The 20,067-nt window shown below is 37.9% G+C and overlaps 1 protein-coding gene across 5 annotated transcripts in view; it reads left to right on the top strand.

Annotated features, from left to right (window-relative positions):
- The window catches only part of LOC104588681 (uncharacterized), a 41,818-nt gene that overhangs the window by 2,952 nt on the left and 18,799 nt on the right, over positions 1-20,067 (top strand). For 4 of the 5 annotated variants that reach the window (XM_010246706.3, XM_010246705.3, XM_010246704.3 and 1 more), the window contains exons 2-9: positions 1,743-2,482; positions 5,886-7,301; positions 7,464-7,709; positions 8,018-8,089; positions 8,764-8,844; positions 8,933-8,970; positions 9,076-9,163; positions 9,246-9,395. In XM_010246706.3, coding sequence (XP_010245008.1) covers positions 1,743-2,482; positions 5,886-7,301; positions 7,464-7,709; positions 8,018-8,089; positions 8,764-8,844; positions 8,933-8,970; positions 9,076-9,163; positions 9,246-9,395 — 2,831 coding nt within the window. The remainder of the gene's footprint in view (positions 1-1,742; positions 2,483-5,885; positions 7,302-7,463; positions 7,710-8,017; positions 8,090-8,763; positions 8,845-8,932; positions 8,971-9,075; positions 9,164-9,245; positions 9,396-20,067) is intronic. The other variant, XM_088898374.1, reaches the window with a different exon arrangement.

Below are 20,067 nucleotides of genomic sequence, written 5' to 3'. Positions count from 1 at the left end.
TCCTAGAGAAGGGCTTCAGGATGTGTTGGCTTCTTGCTGCTGCTCGCTTCCCTGAATTGCCTATGGAGGAGTTGAGGATGTCTGCTGTCACTGGAGAGATTGTTGTGCAGGATGACCGAGAGAGTGATGAGGAGGATGAAGGAGGGGAGGAAGTGATTGGGGTGGTTGAGGGGGCTGGAACATTATAGTTGAGGAGACTACAACCTACGTGCCCCCAGTTAGACTTAGAAAATTTGGCCTCTTTTCTTGGCCCTTGTACATTGTTCTACTCTCCGAGCTTCTGTGGTCGGATTAGGTCTTTGTAGTTGTTTTCCTTTCTTTTCATAGTTTTTGTACTTCTTTTGTACTAAGTCGAGCAAGAATTAATGATAAGTACTTGAAATTTTTTGCATATGGCATTATTCTTCTCCTCCTTTTTCTTTGGTTAAGGTTTTGAGTTAAGACCTAGTCTTTTTTTTTCCCAATCATCCATAGCTCGGCTGAGTTGAGCCAGGTTGACTTTAGTCACTCCTGAATGGTGGTCTTGGCCATGCTTGAGCAAGGTCAGGACTTAGTAATGGGTTCTCAACCCTTTCCCAAGCGGCTCAAACTCTCTACCCGAGTTACCCAAACTGATCAGTTGAGTTCCCTGCCTCAGCTGTTTGGACAGTTGGGCTGAGTTTGGGTATCAACCTTATCGTCCCGATTCAGTGTATAATGAACCCGAGTTGTGTTAGTGAAATTACTAACTTTCTTTGACAGATGTATATTCCTTCACTAGACCATGCCACATGTATTCCAAGGAAATACCTTAGGGTGTCCATATACTTGGTCTGAAATTCTGAAGCCAAGAAAATTTTCAGCCTTTTAATTTCATCTGGATCATTTCCAGTGATTACCATGTCATCAACATATTCAGTCAATGAAGTGAGTTTCTCTCCCATCCTCCTATAAAACAAGGTGTTATCTGCACTACTTTGAGTATACCCTACACCTTTTATTGCTTTACATAGCATTTCAAATCATACCTTAGGGGATTGTTTCAAACCAAACGAGGCCCTCTTCATCCTACAAACCTTACCTTTCATATCGTATCCTGAGGATGTATCTATAAAGACTTCTTGCAAGTCACCATTGAGGAAAGCATTTTTCACATCAAGTTGATGCAACTCCCATGAAAAGAATAGAAAGCCTTAGTGTTCGGTGGGAGTGGCTCACCCCAAATGTCCTTTTCTGAAGAAGGCTGTAAGGGGGTGGAGAATGAATCCTATTAGTTTTTCTCTACTCTTTCTAATACATTCTCTTAAATTATTGTTAGTAATAAAAATTACTTGGTTACGAAGAAATCTATTAGTTGCTCAACTCTCTTAGCTGGTAGTACACTGACCTTCGTTCTTTAAGAGTGATTCCTAGAAACCACCCTCAAGGCTAACTTCTCCTTGGTCCTATTTTGCAACAAAACCCCAATCTCTAGAGATCCTATTCTGCGTACTATACATTGAGGGTACTTCTACTTGAGGAATTCTGGAGTGTTTTCTTAAGCACTATAGCTAGGGTTGGCTGACACTCCAGCTAAACAAGGGGTTACTAAGGAAGATCTTTTTTGGGCATTGCTGTAATTCTTTTCATGAAGTTACTATTATTGAATGAAGTTACTGTTTCCTATCCAAAAGAAACTTTTAATATCTCAAAGTCCCCATTTCATTTCTTTGAATTTCTAATAGAAAGAAGGCAATTGATGTAAATCTTAATACTTCTTGCAGAAGAAAACTTCTTTGGCCCTGTATCGTCGAGTTTTATTAGACCTGGACAACTATCTGATGCAGACTCAGATGAAAACCGTGATGTAACTCTGGATTCAACAACATTTACCATGCACTTTCGTAGTCTTTTGCGGTCGGATTCAGTAGGGAGCCTAAAAACTCCAACAAGAGACCATCTTTCCTTTGAAGTGAAGACACCTACTGAAAATTCCATGCCCACTAAATCTGGCAGTTTCTCGTTGATGACAGAAATTAAAAAGCCAATTCCTCTCTGTTCTGTTTCAGGTGGAGCATATAGTGGTGGTTCTGATTCAAATGATATGAGTCTGATAGTAGAAAATTCACAGAGGTATGACTATGGGAAACTATCTCCAACATTGAATGCACTCCTTGCAGAAGGCAACAAGGATTTCCATGCTACCTCTGTTTCTGATGGTATCTGTGCTGCCAAGTCATCTAGTTATCTGGATAGGGATAGTAGGTCTTCTGTACTTGATGAGCGTAAGAATGAACTTGTGGACCTAAAAGATTCTAGTATAAATGAATTGAACAATGTTGGTTCTCAGGATACATGTGTTGAGTTGATTTCTGATCGAAGGATTATATTGTGCAAGGAAAATGGTGAATCATCAACTCCTGTTCAACTAATTAGTTGTTCTCCCTTGTCTACTACAAAGAACCTTCTGCCTGATGATGCTTCCATTTGTCAGCAGAGTCAAAATCCCCATGAGCCAACTAAGGTGAGATTCCTTGTCTCATATTATTACTATTTGTAATATTCCATTTTCTACAATGTTTGCAGTATTTGGATTCTTTCTTCTTTTCTTCTCCTTCATATTTTTTTGTTCTTTTTTTCCTGCTTAATTAAAGGATAGTAATGCCATTGTGGAGTTGCTGTGCAGTAATGTAGGAGCATTTTGGAGGGATGTTGAGAAGCATAAATACCCTTCCTCAATTGTCCTTGTATCCTCTGAATTGTTGTTTCTTTCCTTAACACAGCCTTATCACAACCATTTGCACGTGACTACATGAATTCCATTCTGTCATTCTGCTTTATCAATAACTTTACCTTCTTTCAGATTGAGTGTAGTCCTGTCTCTCTACATCACTCCATGTTCAATTTGTCTTTCTCTTTGCTCTTTTAGAGCCTTCTACTTGCACCAAACAATTTCCTGTGGTTGCAGTTCTTGGCATTTATGCATATTGGGGTACCCATAAGTTTATGCTGTATACTTCATGGTTTTGTTGCTGTTGCTCATATTCATAATAACATCCTCATCTCAAATGCATTCATTTCATGGATGTTTTCATAGTTGCCCAAAACACAGTTCCTATTTCCAATTAATGTTGCTGGTTTCATAGATTCTCCTTCTAGTCTGTCAGGTATGAATTGGCCATATTGTAGATGCCTCTCTCTGTGTTATTATCATCAATTTGGGTTTCTCTGATTATGTTTTTGCCCCAAGTCCAAGTATTGTACCAGTTGATATGACACTATTTCAATACATTGGTCAATTACCAAGTTTAACATTGGTTATGACACTGAATGGAGCAAAATTGTGGAGCATGAATCATGTAGCCGACCCCAGATAACTAAGACAAGGCTTTCTTGAGTTAGTTGAAATTTGATAGATTTGAATTTTGTTAGTATTTCTTTGATTGGTAACAAGGCCCGAAAAAAAATTATCATAAGATAAAAGAGAAGGTACATAGAGAACATGGTTGTCAAGTTGTCTACTGTCTAGATCATTCTGGGTGAGAGTGAGGTGCCTAGTTGCCCAGGTGATATGAATTATATAAAATAAAAAAGTAAATTTTGGTTAGTTCCTTAGTTTTATATGCCAACCAGCATGCGAACTAGTCAAAAAATGAAGCTATCTTTATTAAGAACATTAAATTTTCTCTTAAAACATGGCAAATCATCATATCTAAAAGACAATAGTATTTCCAATATATTAATTTCAATATTTTCAAAGTATAATACTAATATAATAAGCATAAAATAGAGCAAATCAAATTAGAGTGTGGCTGTTGTCTTTGATTTGGTGGATTTTTGGCCTTCTTGAGTTTGGTGTTCTCATAGTGTGGTTAGAGTGTGGCTGTTGTGTTTGTAAGGTTTAGTGGAGGTTGGTTGTTTGTAGTTGAGTGGATGTTTGTTCTTTGTGTTTGGTGGTGCTTGTGGTGTAGGGTTGAGTTTGTTGGAGTTTTGTTTTGTTGTCTTTCTTTTCTTGGGTGGCTTCTGGTTCTGGTCACCTTCCTTGTATCTTTTTTTTTTTTTTTCTTTTAATAATTTTATTTTATCTTCAAACAAAATTCATATAAAATTAGCAACTTAAGAAGGCTATAATTTTATATGGTAAGAATTTAATATGGAAGGTAATTAAAGAGAAGAAGAACAAGAGTGGAGTCAACGCTTTATTTAATGTAAGAGAGAGAGAGAATAGAAAAAACAAAAGACAAATAAATCTCTTAATCCTTCTCTTCTTATTCTCCTCTTCTCAAAACCCTTGGATATTTTACATTTCAATGGTAGAACTTTGAAACAAAATGTATATATATGTCACATATTAATAAGGTGTAACCATAATATTGATATTTTAATAAGGTGCCTGCCTTGTGATTTTTGTTGCTTAGGTGAGTCTTCACCTGGATAGGTGCTTAGTTACTATAATTTAGGACGGTCAGGCAAGGTGCCCAGCCAAGGAAGGCTTATTGCTTAGGTGGCACCTTGAAAACCATGGAGAAAACAAACCCCAAGGCTGCATTCCTATAGCATCCCCATATACCCCAACCTATGCTCCGCTTAGCAGGAAGTGCAGAACCCTGATACAACTCCTAGCCAATGAACTGGCTATATTGTTGGCTAATCATGTATCCTGACCTAATGAAATTAAATATTTTTTGCTGGATGCTAATGATCTAGCGTCCCTAATAAAAGTTTCGTGTGGGACTTCTTGTTCCATACACATCGTTGTAAAACTTCTTAAATCCAATTTCAAATAAAAGTTTCCTTTGATGATCAAAAAAAAAAAAAAGATCTAGCGTCCCTAATAAAGAAGTGATGGACCCAGGGAGTCTCATTTCCTCCCTCATTTGTTCACTAGAGCTTGAGATTCTCCCTCCACCTCAGTGTTTTAAAAGTGCAAGGCACAAAAGAAGCGCAAGGGGCATTTTGTATTTTGCACCAGATGCACAAGGTGCAAGGCGGGACATGCACTTCAAAGGACAGAAAAATGAAAAAATGCCAAAAGATTGAAAAAAATTAAAATATTAAACATAATGTTAATTAAAAATATAAACTTAAATTTTAAAATAATGTAAAAGAATCTATTATCTCAAATTAAAATACATAAACATAACATGTAAAACATATTCAAAATGAAAATGTAAAAATAAAATCAAACATAACATAGGATGTAAAACATTCAATCTCTTTATTTTCCCCCAATTGCATTACCTTCAAATAGTTAATGTGATGTTAAACATTTTGCATTCCTGATTCTACAAGCTGCCTTACCAAGCCCCTTGAGGCAAGGCACACCAAGAGGCGTACCAGGCCCAACCAAGTCTATATTGCACGCAAGCAAGTCGGCTTGGAGTGGAACCCCTTTTTTGCTAATATTGTTCATTCATCTCCTTAATACAAGACATTTTTAAAAGACAAAGAATTATAATTAAAGTTACAAAGCTAATCTTTTATGTGCTAAATAAGAAATTAAAACCCTAACATAGACTTATTGGGCTTGTCTCAAGGGGCTTGGTTGGGGTCTGCCCCTGGAGCAGCTGCTAGGCTTAAAAACAGCTAAATGTAGAAATTTTGAAAAGGCGCACGCCTGGGCCTAGACAAACTTCAGGCCTGCCTTTTAAATTACTGCTCCACCTCCAATCCACATGGCCTGAAAAAGCTTGTAGGATTTCTTGCTCAAAGTTCCTGAATACACATCAGTACCTAAGTTTCCAGGATTACCCATATAGCTTCCATCAAAGTTTTTCTTGATAGATCTTTGGAACTTGAATCATATTATTTGGGAACTATCTTGAAATTATTATGCTAATTTCTGCCATGGAATTAAGGATCTTGGTCTCGTGCCTATGCTAACATGTTTTTGTCCCCTTGTGGGGATTCCTTTTGGAATTTACAAGGAGTCTGGAGAAGATGCACCTGAAGCAAATGGAGATTTTGGTGCTGATAACAGCGATTCTTTTGTACCTATGGATAAAAAACAGGAAATGGGTTTGTTCACAGAGCATGATTGTCAAGATCTAGAGGAGTCTCCTAAAGGTGGAAAACATTCTTCAAGTTCTCTTTATAACTCTGGTCAAGACTGTGGATCTCCGTTAGCAGGGTCAGATTCCTCCTTATGTGCTAAAGGAAGACAAATATTTAGTGGTTCTGCTGTTTCATTCATAGATGAGAAGATGGCTACACCTTCTGCCAGCAAAAAACTTTGCTCCTCTTTAAACAAGGAAAGTATATCTTCTACTGTGAGAAGTATTTCAAAATTCAAGATTTATCAGATGTCTCCAATTACTTCTACCCTGGAAATTGAAGCAGATAATTCTTCTAAGTCTTTTTCTTGTTCTGCTGCTTTGGATGGGAATAGTAAAAAGCCTGAATTGAAGCCTATGAATGCTTCTTTTTCTGTTTTGGATGAACAATTTTTAAGTGTTGGTTGGAAGAAGGAAAAACAGGGCAGTTCAATTGAAATGGATAGTTGTGGGTTTGAGACACCAAAGCACATAAATAATTTGAAGCAAGCTGAAGGCAGTGAGACCATTCTGCCAGATGGAGAATATGGGAATCCAATATCCGTAGGTTTGGGCTGCAATGGTCAACCTAACAAGTTAATGGCAGTAGCACTTTCACCCTCCCAGTCATCTGGGTCTGCAAAAAAAATGGAGCGGCGTCCCTTGGCTAATTGCAGTCCCACTGGAGGAGGTTTTGTCACTTCTGGACCTGATTCATTGTTGATGAAGACCACACTTGACAGCAATGCAAATGAGCAAGTAAACCCGACAGCTGACAAGTTGGTCTATTCTCCACTTAAAAGGGTGGAAAAAACTTTGTTTGTTTCTCTGGAACATAAAGGCATACTGTCAAGTGCATTGAAGCAGCAGGAAACTAAGTTTGTCAGCTTGGATGTCAGGCAAGATGCCGAAGGTTCAAGGGAAAATGTCTCTAAAGTGAGTCACTTAACCCCTATAGCTGGCAAGTTAGGTACCTTGTGTGAGGAGAAAATATCACATTCTAGATCACCACTCATCAATATTAATTCTGAAGATTCCAGAAACTTTATTAAATGGAAGGGGATGGATAACAAGGAACTTTATCATGTTTTGCAAAAGGGGTCTGGAAATATGATGGGTTATGGAACCCCCATGCAGCATAGAGCCACCCCTAATATCCAGTCTGAAAGCTTACAAAGAAGCTCCCAAACAGGCACATACCTGGCAAAGTTTAAAGAGAAACTTTTTGATGGAGATCCAAGAGCTTCTCTTTATGAGTCTACTTCGCGACATGTGCATGATAGGGGCACAAATGTCCCACAACATGGAAAGGTAATCTTCTCTGTTTCCTCCAGATTGCACTTCTCATAATTATATATGCATCTGCCTTGGCTCCTCCATAGAAGTGGTCTATAATGACAATGACCATATGCAACCTTACCTACTTTCATATCTATTTGACATTCAGCAAATTGTCATGGTGACTTCCAACAGGGTCTACATGTTTCACAGAAAGTATTATCTTTCGAAGGTGCTGACAATTCTACAAGGAAAAGAAGAAGTGAAGAAACTATTCTCACAGATAAAGGCCATCTAAGTGAAACTGAAAGGCTCCAGAAGAGTCCGAAAATTCTTGAAATGCAGGGTAGCATGCCAAAACTTATTTCTGAAATTCATACCATAAGAAATATTGAAGTGGATAAGATTGAAGGCAGCACAAAGCAAAAGCATTGGTCTGATGTATGTATACTAGAAGTTGCATGTGTTGATGTAGTGGTTTGCTAGCTTAGGGGCTGTTTGATAACAACCAAAGAAGTTGAACTGAAAAAAAGCTTATTGCATTGTCTTTTAGTGAATAAGATTTTAAGGAGGTTGTGGACTCCTTGATGGCCGAAACTGAAGTTAGATGGGTCACTATATCCTTGAAAATTTTATTATTTAATTATTTATTGACTAAAAGACAAAGCAATAAGTCTTTTAGTTCAAACAGGCCCTTAGTGTAATCATGGTAGTTCTAGTTGACTTTAACTTCAGAGTTGACTTTTCAGGTTTTTTCAAGGTTTTCTGATGCAGTGGAACAACTGTTTTCTCCATTAACTGCTAAACTTAACACAAGGAAGGTATGCTATTTACTTCCACTTCTATAGTTCTATCTAGACCATGGATGTAGAATAAACAAATATATGTAAATTTAATTATTTAATAACATTACAGTACTATGGTTATTGATTGATTTTGTAATCATAATCAATATAGTTGAAGTGTCTCCTAGGTGATTGCCCAGGCAACCATCCATGCAGCTGGTATGGATATAAACATCTTACTGGGGGCAAATAGCTTAATTATGCCCTCTTTGTAGATTATTTGCCCTCTTTATATTGATATGCGTGTATATAACCCATTTTCTGTTGGTAGGAGTTCATGGAGATCTGAAAACTGACACTCTTAATCACTTACCATTCTATGCGTATGCGTATTTTCAAAAATCTTGTTGATTCTGTAAATTTAGTGTAAGTCGTCATTTCATCATTTACTGATTTAGTTCATGGTTAATAGTTTATGATTATCATGAATTTCTGTAAAACTTCTGTATGGTTATATTGTGAAAGATGTGTATGTTGGGTTATTCATTATTTCATGTTTGTTGCCTTGGCTTGACAGTCCAGAATGCGTGGGCATTGCCTAGCCATAACTACTGTATTGTTCTTAATAGTATCCTGGCATGGTTTATTTTTAGCTTTCTAGCTAAACTTACAGAATTTGCATTTCTGTGTTTCTTCTTTTGAATGTGTAGCTTGAGATTCTGGAAGATACTTTGGGTCAGTTGCAGAAGGTTAAAAAGTATGAGAAGCTTTGTACAGAGATCTGGTCACAGGTTTGCTAAATAAATGATTTTCATAGACCACTTTTCTTTTTGAGCAACCATTAATATAAAAGGATTGACATGTAATTTCTTCCTGCAGGAAATGCCAGATGGTTTGGATGATTTTCAAAAGAAAAGGTAGAGTTTCATTGGTTTTATGGATTGAGAGTGATGCGAGGTAACTGTAGAAAAAGCTGGTTTAGTTTGATAAACATTGACACCTATTAACTGATGTGGTTGCAGGGTAGCCGAAGCTACGTCATTGCAACATATTTTTGCCTTTGAACAAGCAAAGTTGCTATTAGTGCGCATGAAGAGAGAGAGACTATTTGTAAATACTTCCTACTTGTGTATTTAGTGTTTCTCATATTGCGTTTGCTTACTACAAGGTGGCTTTACTCTCCCTTTCGCAGAAAAGCATACAGAGGTTGCAGTCAGGAATTTGGGAATCTCAAATCTTGAATAATTCTATGAAACATCTCTGTGTGCCTGGTGCTAGAGATGTTCAAAATAAGGAGAGTCATCTTCAATCCCTTTTAGTTAATTCCAACAAAAAAATTGAGGTATATATAGTTCCCATGAACTTCATTTCATTTTCCTAGCGAAACTTTTGTGTTTTAGTTATATTTGTTTCCTTTTGTTTGCATTTCTGCAATGGTCTTTTCTTTTTGATGGTACTCCATCCAATTTTTCAGCATGTATGAGCTTCGGTGGTTCAACATGTTTATTTTTAATCTGCATCTTTTTATGAAATGATGTAAGTTTTGGCCATACGAGGATGTCCTAGTTTCCAACTCTTTTTGGGTCAATAATGAGATAAAAAAGTTTTTTTAATAGAAAATCCTAAATGGAGTATATTCCTTTGGATCCTTTACCCCCTTTTGCTTCCTAATGAAAGTTACCTTTAGGGGTGCAACTTGGGCGGGCCCATCCCCAGCCCAAATCGGCCCAACCCGGAATTTTACACGGGTTGGGCTTGGATTTTTGGTCCTCGGGCTGGGACCGGGCCCAAGAAGTCGGGCTTTTTTATTTTTCGGGTCGGGCTCTGGCCTAGCCCTTAGCTTGGCTGAACCCGGCCCGAGCCCGACCCAATTATATGCATTTATACATGTGTATATATGTAAATGTTGCATACATATTTACATATATATGCATACATATTTGTATATATAACATTTGTATAGATATTTTGCATACATATTTACATACATAAATATATGTATATACATATTTGCATAAATACATTTATATATGTATAATTTTAGAGTGAGTTCATTGATTAACCCGAGCCCGGCCCAGGCCCTAGCCCAACCTAAGTGCATCAAATTACAGGGCGGGTTGGGAAAATCGGGCTTGACCTTGGGCTTGAGCCGGGTTCGGGCCTTAAGCCCAAATTTTAGGATCGGGCTTGGGTTGACCATAAACCCGGCCCAACCCGCCCGACTTGCACCCCTAGTTACCTTTAATAAAACAAAGAAAAGAAAAAGAAAAAAAAGAAAAAAAAGAAAAAAGGAGTCATCACAGACCCATCAACAAGCTGAAAGAAAAACATATGGAGTTGCATTGTTCTGGTATTGTAACATGGCATATCATGCCATTTGACTCACTACCCAATATGCATGCTCTTACTGATTTTTAAGTACAAGAGTTTCTCCCTCTATGACATCTCTAGTATGGTGGTAATTGAAAGATGGTGCCTTGGTTGTTGGCTCTTTTTTCTCTCATTTGGGGTTGGTTTTAATTAGGTTTTTTGTGGGCTTCCTTAATCACACTTTTGAAGAACAAGGTTGTTACTTAGTCATAAATAGTCATAAATTCATCCATCATAGAGGGAGATGGTTCTTGTTTCCATTATTTCACCAAATCAAGGTGCATTTTTGAAGAATAGGCAACTCATTGATCATATTTTAATTGCTAATGAAAGTGTGGAGGATTTGAAAAGAGTTGGAAAAAAGGGCTTAGTTTGCAAGCTTGATTTGGAAAAGACATGATTTAGTTGATTGGTCTTTTTTGATGGGGGGTGATGGGAAATTGTAGATTTGGAGAAAGGTGGTATAAGTGGATTAGGACTTGCCACTACACTATTTTGGTGAAAGGAATTGTGGTGGACCATTTCCATGCTATTATTTATTTGTTTATTTTTTGGTAGAACATTTCCATGCTATTAGAGGAATTAGACAAGGGGCCCCTCTCTCTCTTTTCCACTTTGTCCTAATTGTTGATGTCTTGGGTAGACTAATTGCTAGGGTTGACTCTAAAAATTTGGTGAGGGGGTGGCAAGTTGGTAGGGATAGGGTGCCAATTAGGGGTGCTCATGGTTCAATTAATCAAATCATGGGCCTATTTTCCATATTGAATTGGTACCATGGGTTTTTGGAAAACCGTGAATTGAAACCAATCAGTTAACCAGTTGATTGGTTTTTCAGTTTTTTGATATTTATAAATTTAATTATAAATAAATATATAAATATATAATATAAATCATAGGTTTCAAGGCGCCTAGGTGATTTTGGGCGACACTAGGGCGCCTAGGTGATAAAAATTTTAAAACATAAAAATCTAACTTTTGGCTAGTTCCCTAGTTTTATATACCGTTCAGCATGTATATTAATTGAAAAAATAGCAATTCTCTTTATTAAGAACAATACTGTTATAATAAGGATTTAATAGAGAAATTTCATATCAATTAGCAACTAAAGAAGGTTGACATTATATATTAAATATTCAAGATGGAAAGTAAAATAGAAAAACAAGGATGGAATTTATGTTTTATTTAATTAGAGAGAGAGAGAAAAAACAGAACCTCTTTATATTTCTATTCTTTCTTTCCTCTTTCTTTCTTTCTAGGGGTGGCCACGAGTCGAGCTCTTCTACTACTACTACTACTACTACTATTACTACAAATAATATATATAATAAAAATATTATATAATAATAGCAACTAATTATTATAATTCTTAATTTTTTAAATATCAAAAAAATATATATATGTTTTTTTAATTTTTATAAATCATTTTTCTCAAGTCGAGCTTTACGAGCTTTTGACTCGAGCCGAGCTTGAGCTTACGAGCTTTTGACTCAAGCCGAGCTTGAGCAAAAGGTTCTAGCTTGAACCGAGCTTGAGCTCGAGCTCGAGCCTTGTACTACCTTGGCGAGCCGAGCTCGAATAGCTAGCTATTTGGCTCGGCTCGGCTCGAATCCACCCCTATTTCTTTCTTTTTCTCTCAAAACCTTTTGATCTTTTAAATTTCATTAGTAAAACATTAAACAAAGTATATTGATATATAGCATATAATAAAATGTATTAACACATACATTAATAAGATACAACAAGCCGAGCTTGAGCAAAAGGTTCTAGCTTGAACCGAGCTTGAGCTCGAGCTCGAGCCTTGTACTACCTTGGTGAGCCGAGCTCGAATAGCTAGCTATTTGGCTCGGCTCGGCTCGAATCCACACCTATTTCTTTCTTTTTCTCAAAACCCTTTGATCTTTTAAATTTCATTAGTAAAACATTAAACAAAGTATATTGATATATAGCATATAATAAAATGTATTAACACATACATTAATAAGATACAACAATATAAATGCTAATCGGCCGCCTAGGCGACAAAAATGACAAGGCGTTTGGGTGAGGCACCCAATCAAGAGTGCCTAGTCACTTAGGCGATGCCTTGACAACTATGATATAAATACTAGAAGTACATGTAATATATTATATTATAAATAATAAATAATATATTATATATTACTTTTTTGGTAAGTAAAAACGAAAATTTCATTAAAATAAAAGAAAATTTCAAGATGAAGGTGATACATCACCCAATTACAACCATGACAGGAGTCCAAAACTCAGGACATATTTTCCAAATTACATATTTGAGCTTCTAGCACTTTCCCTAAATTTTCGCTCATATCCCTTTTATCATTATGACGGAATTCTAGATGAGCCAAAACCCAAACAACTGATTGCTAACAACCGCTACAAACCTGTTCATGCTATAGGATTTGGCATAAAAAATTCTTATATTCTTCTCTTTCACAAGATCCAAAAAATTCCTTACTAACTCCCTTCTTCTCCCTTATCTCAACCCTCTCATGTTCCATGTGATTAATTTCATTATCTGCCACCTCCTCTAGCCCTGCTCACCCAGCATGGCTATCACTCTTCATCTACCAAGCCCCCTTCCTCCCCCCACTCCCCCTTTTATTCGATAACCATTTTTTGAGCAAGTCCTCTCTTCTCTTCCTCTCAAAATGATCTATGGCTTTCCTAACAACCCTTTCTCCTCCAATAAAAAACAAACCCAATGTTTTACCCACTTCAACCTGTCTCTCCACCAGCCTCTCAATCTCCACCTTCCTTCTCTCCCCCTTTCATCCTTCCCTGTTGTGCTTCCTACTCCTTTTTCTCTTTACCACTCTCTGTAATCCCCCTCCTGCACCGTTCCTTCTTTAATTTTTGCACCCTTTTTCTTCTATTATAGACCCTACCCTTCTCTTCATTAGTCCTTTTTCTCTTCCCAGCTTTTTTTTTTCACCTCACACTCCAATTTTGACCCCTTAGAAGTTCCTTCATCAGTCGACTTTGCTTCACCCATAGTGGAGAACGAAGAGTGAACAAAACCAAATGGAGACGAAGCTAGAGACAAGGAAGTGTTTACTACACTTACCTCTCCACTGAGCTTGGTCTGAGGACAATCCTGGATGGCGCTTGCTTCCTCTGCAACTGATCCTTTTTCATTGGCTAGAGGGACGACACCCTCAATATATATTATAACATATATAGTATATATAATATATAATATATATAATACATATTATATATTACATACATAATATTATATATTATATATAATATATTATATACTATAAATGTATATTTATATATATAGTGCATATATATTCATTTATAGTATTATAGATAATATCAAATATATTTAAAATATATATGTCGGTTGCTTTGGTTAACCATTAGTTTTTCATATTGGTTAACAGAAACTGAAACCGAATCAATTGGTTTGGTTAATTAGGATTTTTGGTTCGGTTTAGATAAAGTTTAGACCTGCACTAGAATTTTTTTAGAATTAGAGGAAGATTAGAGGAGATAGAAGAGAAAAGAAGAAAAGAAAGGAGAAGGAGAAAACTGGTTTGAACAAGAGAGAAAAGTCACCGTCTCTAGTCGGCCAGGTTATATTTACATGTTTCTATTAAATAAAACAAGACTATTATGTACCTACATAAGTATGGGACACAACACTTAATATAAATGCTACACATCAGTTTAAACATAAATAGAAAGACCAAACTACGCCTATACATTCGACACTAACACTCCCCCTCAAGCTTGTGAGTATATATTAGATAGTCCTAGCTTGTTACATATGTAGTCCACTCTTCCCCGACTCAACCCTTTGGTGAACAAGTCTGCCCATTGACTTCCTGTATTAACATATGTAGTATCTATCACTCCACTAAGCACCTTCTCTCTCACAAGGTGATAGTCAACTTATATATGCTTTTTTCTCTCATGAAACATTGGATTAGAAGAGATGTGGACTGCATCTTGGTTGCCACAATAAAGCTTCATTGGAGTGACAATTGAATAATCCATCTCCTGTAGAAGATTTTTCAACCACATTAGTTCACAAGTGGTATACTGGTATGTTCCATGGCTTTGTATTCAACTTTTGCATTGCTTCTTGCCACGACTGTCTGTTTCTTACTTTTCCATGTCACCAAATTACCCCCAAGAAAAGTACAATAACCTGTAGTGCACCTTCTGTTAGATACAAAACCAGCCCAATTAGCATCGGTTTATCCCTCTATTTCAAGATTTCCTCCACTCTTGTATATCAAGCCACAACTAGGAGCTCCCTTCAAATACCTTGCAATCCTTAACTGCATCCAAATGCGGAACCCGAGGTTTTTGCATAAACTAACTCACCACACTAATTGCAAATGAAATATCTGGTCGAGTAGTGGTTAGGTAGTTTAGCTTACCCACCAACCGCCTATACCTTCCAGGATCTTCAAACTCCTCACCTATATCATTGCTCAACTTGGTATTTGGTTCCATAGGTGTTTCAGTCAGTTTGGCACCTAACAATCTTGTCTCCTCCAACAAATCAAGAACATACTTCCTCTGGCACAAATTAATACCATGCTTAGACCTTGTTACTTCTATCCCCAAGAAATATTTTAATTTACCAAGGTCCTTTGTTTGAAAGTGCTCCTGCAGAAAGGCTTTCAGCCTATCAATCCCCAATCTATCACTGCCGGTAATAACAATATCATTTACATATACCACCAGTAAGATCTTCCCAGCATGCGAATAATGGCTGAATACCGAGTGATCAACCTGACACTATTTCATACCAAACTTCTTTATCACTTCACCAAATCTACCAAACCATGCACAGGGGGACTATTTAAGTCCATAAATGGCCTTCTTTAGTTTGCACACCTTACCATCCTTCCCTTGAGCAACAAACCCTGATGGTTGCTCCATATAGAGATCACCATGTAAAAAGGCATTCTTGATGTCAAGTTGAAACAGAGGCCAATCATAAATAGCAACTAGAGATATAAAAAACGAACGGAACCAATTTTAGTAGTAGGAGAGAAGGTCTTCGTGTAGTCAATACCATATGTTTGGGAATAACCTTTGGTAACTGGTCGAGCTTTCAATTGCTCTACACTACCATCAGATAAATATTTAACAGTGTATACTCACTTACAACCCACAACATGCTTACTAGGAGGGAGTGTTGTGAGATCCCTACGTGTGTCTATAAGCCAAAGCTGAGAGTTCTTCCATTGCATGGCGCCACCCTGGAGAGGCAAGGGCTTCCTGGACATCCGTAGGAACCAAAATAGAAGACAACAAAGAAACAAACTGACGATGGGAAGCAGAAAGGTGAGATATAGAAACATAATTGGAAATGAGATGAAATGTACAACTTGGTTTACCTTTCCACAAGGCAATAGGAAGATCAGGGTTAGAAACAGGGGGTGGAGTTGGTGGGGGGACAACTGTCGGATTTGTTGACGGTGAAGAAGCTGGAGAAGCTGGTGTTGGTACATGTCGTCGATGCATATACACTTGGCGGATGGGTGGCCGTTCAACAGGAAGTTGCATTGGAGGCGAAGACCTAGTCACAACCGAAACAAGTGGGATGGGGTCTTCAACAGGAACTGGAAGAGGAGAAGGAGGTGAGGAAGAAGAGGAGACATTACTGGACCTAGAAAAAAACGAAATAGATTCAAAAGTAACATCAAGGCACACAAAGGAACGTCGAGAACTGGGGCTAAAACACTTGTACCCTTTCTGGGTCTGGGAATAGCCAAGGAAGATACACTTGGTGGATCGTGCATCTAATTTGTCCACTCTAGGTCCAAGATTATGAACAAAACATACACCCCCAAAAACCTTGGGAGTTAGGGGAAAAGTTGACAAGGTAGGAAACAAAGTGGTGAAAGGAGAATGACCTTCAAGGATGGGTGTGGGCATCCGGTTAATGAGGAAAGAAGATGTAAGCACAACATCATTCCAAAAACGTTTGGGTACATTCATATGATGCAAAAGGGACTGAGCAATTTCCAAAAGATGGCGGTTCTTTCTCTCAGCCACCCCATTTTGCTAAGGTGTATAGGTACATGAAGTTTGATAGATAATGCCGTGTTGTTCCAAATACTCTTGAAATGGTGTATAAAAGTATTCGCGGCCATTATCAGAACGAAGAATCTTAATGTGTACACCAAATTGGATGTGAATTTCAACATAAAATTTTTGGAAAATGGAAAACAATTCACTCATTTCTTTTATTAGGTAAAGTCACATCATCCTTGAATAATCATCAACAAAAATAACAAAGTATTTGTAACCATTGTATGACACTATCTTATTTGGACCCCAAATATCTGAATGAACTAAAGAAAAAGGACTTGACATACGATTATCATCCCTAGGACTAAAGGGAACATGATGATGTTTCCCCAACTGACACGACTCACAATCCAAAATAGAAAGATGGCTCAGTGATGGAATAAGTGACTTCAGTGCTTTAAGCGATGGATGACCAAGTCTACATTGTCACTAAAGAGGAGAAAGAGATGTCTGAAGAGCTGTTGACGAACCACCACCACCATCAAGATAATATAGTCCACCAGCTTCATGCCCTCCAATCTTCATCATCGTCTTGAAATCCTAAAAAACAAAAGAGGGGCAAAGGTGATAGAACAATTAAGAGACTTGGTTAGCTTACTAACAGACATAAGATTAAAAGGGAATTTGGGAACATACAAAATTGAGGACAGGGATAAAGGGTCTATGTCAATATTATCAACACCAAAAATGGAGGATGTGGAACCATTCGCAAGGGTAGCAGAATGTGATGTGGAGCATTGTGAAAGGGACAAAAACACACATGGAGTTCTAGTCATATGATCGGAATCTCCAGAGTCGATAATCCAGGAGGTGGGTTTGGATGCTAGACAAGCCATACCTAAATGTGCGAGAGTAGTTGTATTTTGTTAAGAGGTGGCTTGGATAAATCACTCATACTCATCACGTGGGACACTCATCGTCTCCTTCTCGGAGACATCCGTAGATGTAGAGGGCATTTGATCAGCTTGTTAGATATCCCATCTTGAACAACCATCATTGGCCACTGCATGATTTGCCCAAGTTGAAGGTGGACCATGCAAATCATAACAAAAGTTAATGGTGTGCCCTTCCATAACACAATGTGTACACCTCATTAGACCATTATTACGTCCTCTGCCATGAGCTCCCCCTTAATCTCGACCTCCAACACGTCCACCACCACGACTATACATGGGTCTACCACCACCACTACGACCATATATGGATCCACTACTACCACTACGACCGGGCTGAACTCCGAGCTCCACCTCTAACACCACGACATCTCCCTCTCGTCACTGCAAAAGCAGACCTGTCAGAGATATTAGAATTCTCTGTGGGCCCAACAGAAGTCCTCCGGAGAAGGGCAAACACCTCTTCTAGAGACGGAAGAGTTGACCCTCCTAGTATTTGTGTTCTCACTGGTTCATATTCAGATTTCAGCCTTACTAAAAATCTGGTCACATCTAGTTTTTCTCCCTATTGTTTTTGAATCTTAACATTAGAAGTGAGGGGATGGTACACATTCAACTCATTACAAATGTTCCTCATGCTAGCATAGTACTGCTAAGGACTTTGATTACCCTATTGCAGATTAAAGTACTCCTAATAAAGCTGATACACTCTAGTAGTATTGTCTTGTCTTGAGTACAATTTTTTGGCATGGTCCAAAGTCTCTTTCGCTGTATCTAGGAACATAAAATTCACATTGATCTTGCGTTCCATACTATTCCATAACCAGGTCATAATCTGTGCATCTTCTTGTTCCCAATCACTATACTCCTGAGAGTCAGCGGGAGGTTTTTCTTCTCTTACATGCTTCACTTTTTTCTTAGCTCTAAGAAAGACCTCTACAGATTTCGCCCAAGGCACATAATTCTCCCCATTCAACTTGATAGAAGTCATCTAAACATTCAGGTAGTTGGTGGGAACCATAACACTAGATTTGTGTTCACTACTGTCTCCCATATCTGAATTCCTTTTGTTTTTGTTTTTGTTTTTTTTTTTTTCCGTATATGAAACTTCTAAATCACTTTTCACCACACTGCACACTAGTGAAACCACCTACAGTCACAATTTTCAGCAATACCTGTCGCTGATTTCTTCACTTTAAGCACCGCAAAACTACCACACAACTACCTGAATACACACCATAGCACTAGCAACTCACCAACCACTTGATTCACACTGAAACACACATATGTCCCACCTATTTGATCACCAAAATCCAACCCGACACTCGACTATCCACTGCACCACCTGAAACAGCCCCCTTTGTACCATTGATTAGAGGGCTTCCTACAAACCACCACAAACACCCACTAAACCACTGACAGGAGGCATGAAAACCTCCAAAGGGAAAGGGCGACCACTCCTTTTTAGCGCTTTTCCCTATCTCCAACGGATGATGAAGAAAACTGTAAAACCCTAGGCTGAATGGTGATAGAACAGATCAACAGAATTCTGGGCAGATCTGATTTTGTCACAGTGGCTCTGATACTATGATAAAGTTCAGACCTGCACTAGAATTCTGTTAGAATTAGAAGATTAGGGGAGATAGAAGAGAGAAGAGAAGAAAAGAAAGGAGAAGGAGAAAACTGGTTCAAACAAGAGAGAAAAGTCACTCTCTCTAGTCGGCCAGGTTATATTTATATGTTTCTATTAACTAAAACAAAAGACTATTATGTCCCTACTCAAGTATGGGGCACTTCACATAACATACACATTACACATCAGCTTAAACATAAATAGAAAAACCAAACTACCTCAATACAGTCGACACTAACAGGTTTCATAGGTTTGGTTTGGTTTGGTTTTTTGGCTTTTGATGAGCACCTCTAGTGCCAATCACTCATTTACAATTTGTTGATGATACTATTCTGTTTTGTGAGGGAGATGATATTCATTGGGCTAGGAATTTGAAATTAGCTGTTCAACTTTTTGAGCAAATGTCGCAAGGTGCCAACCAGCTGGTTGGTAAGGTCTCTTGCTGGTCATAGTGGAGACTTGGGATCGAATCCTGCCTGTACCTAGGTTAGGGGATGGACTACCTCCTGTTGTGTAGCCCTTAAAAAGAAATAGAAAAACTTTTTGAGCAAATGTCAAATCTGAAAGTCAATTTTGACAAGAGTTGTGTGGTGGGGGTTAATATGGATGAGAGGGAGGTGTTAGAATGTGCAGATATTTTGGGACTACCTTTAGGAGATAATATGAGAAATAATAGTTTTTGAAACCTTGTGATTGATAGACTCACCAAGAGACTGGCATCATGGAAAAAAAAGGAACAAAACTCTCTTTGGGTGATAGGATTACTTTGATAAAGTCTATTTTGGTTGATTTGCTCGTCTATCTTCTATCTGTCTTTAAAATCCCAGGGGGTGAAAAGTTTGGAAAAGTTGATGGGGGATGTAGGAACTAGGGAAAGAGAAAAGGAACCATACAATCAGATGGGAGGTGGTTAGTAGAAGTAAGAATGTTAGTGGTCTAGGTATAGAAAATCTTCAAAATAGAAATGAGGCCCTATTGGGGAAATGGTTATGGAGATTGATAGTAGACAGGGATAAGTTGTAGGCTAAGCTGATACTAAG

The sequence above is a fragment of the Nelumbo nucifera genome, chromosome 1 (genome assembly GCF_055504915.1).
Source record: "Nelumbo nucifera cultivar China Antique chromosome 1, China Antique-T2T, whole genome shotgun sequence".
Classification (NCBI taxonomy): Eukaryota; Viridiplantae; Streptophyta; class Magnoliopsida; order Proteales; family Nelumbonaceae; genus Nelumbo; species Nelumbo nucifera.
This window is presented reverse-complemented; position numbering and strand designations above follow the sequence as displayed.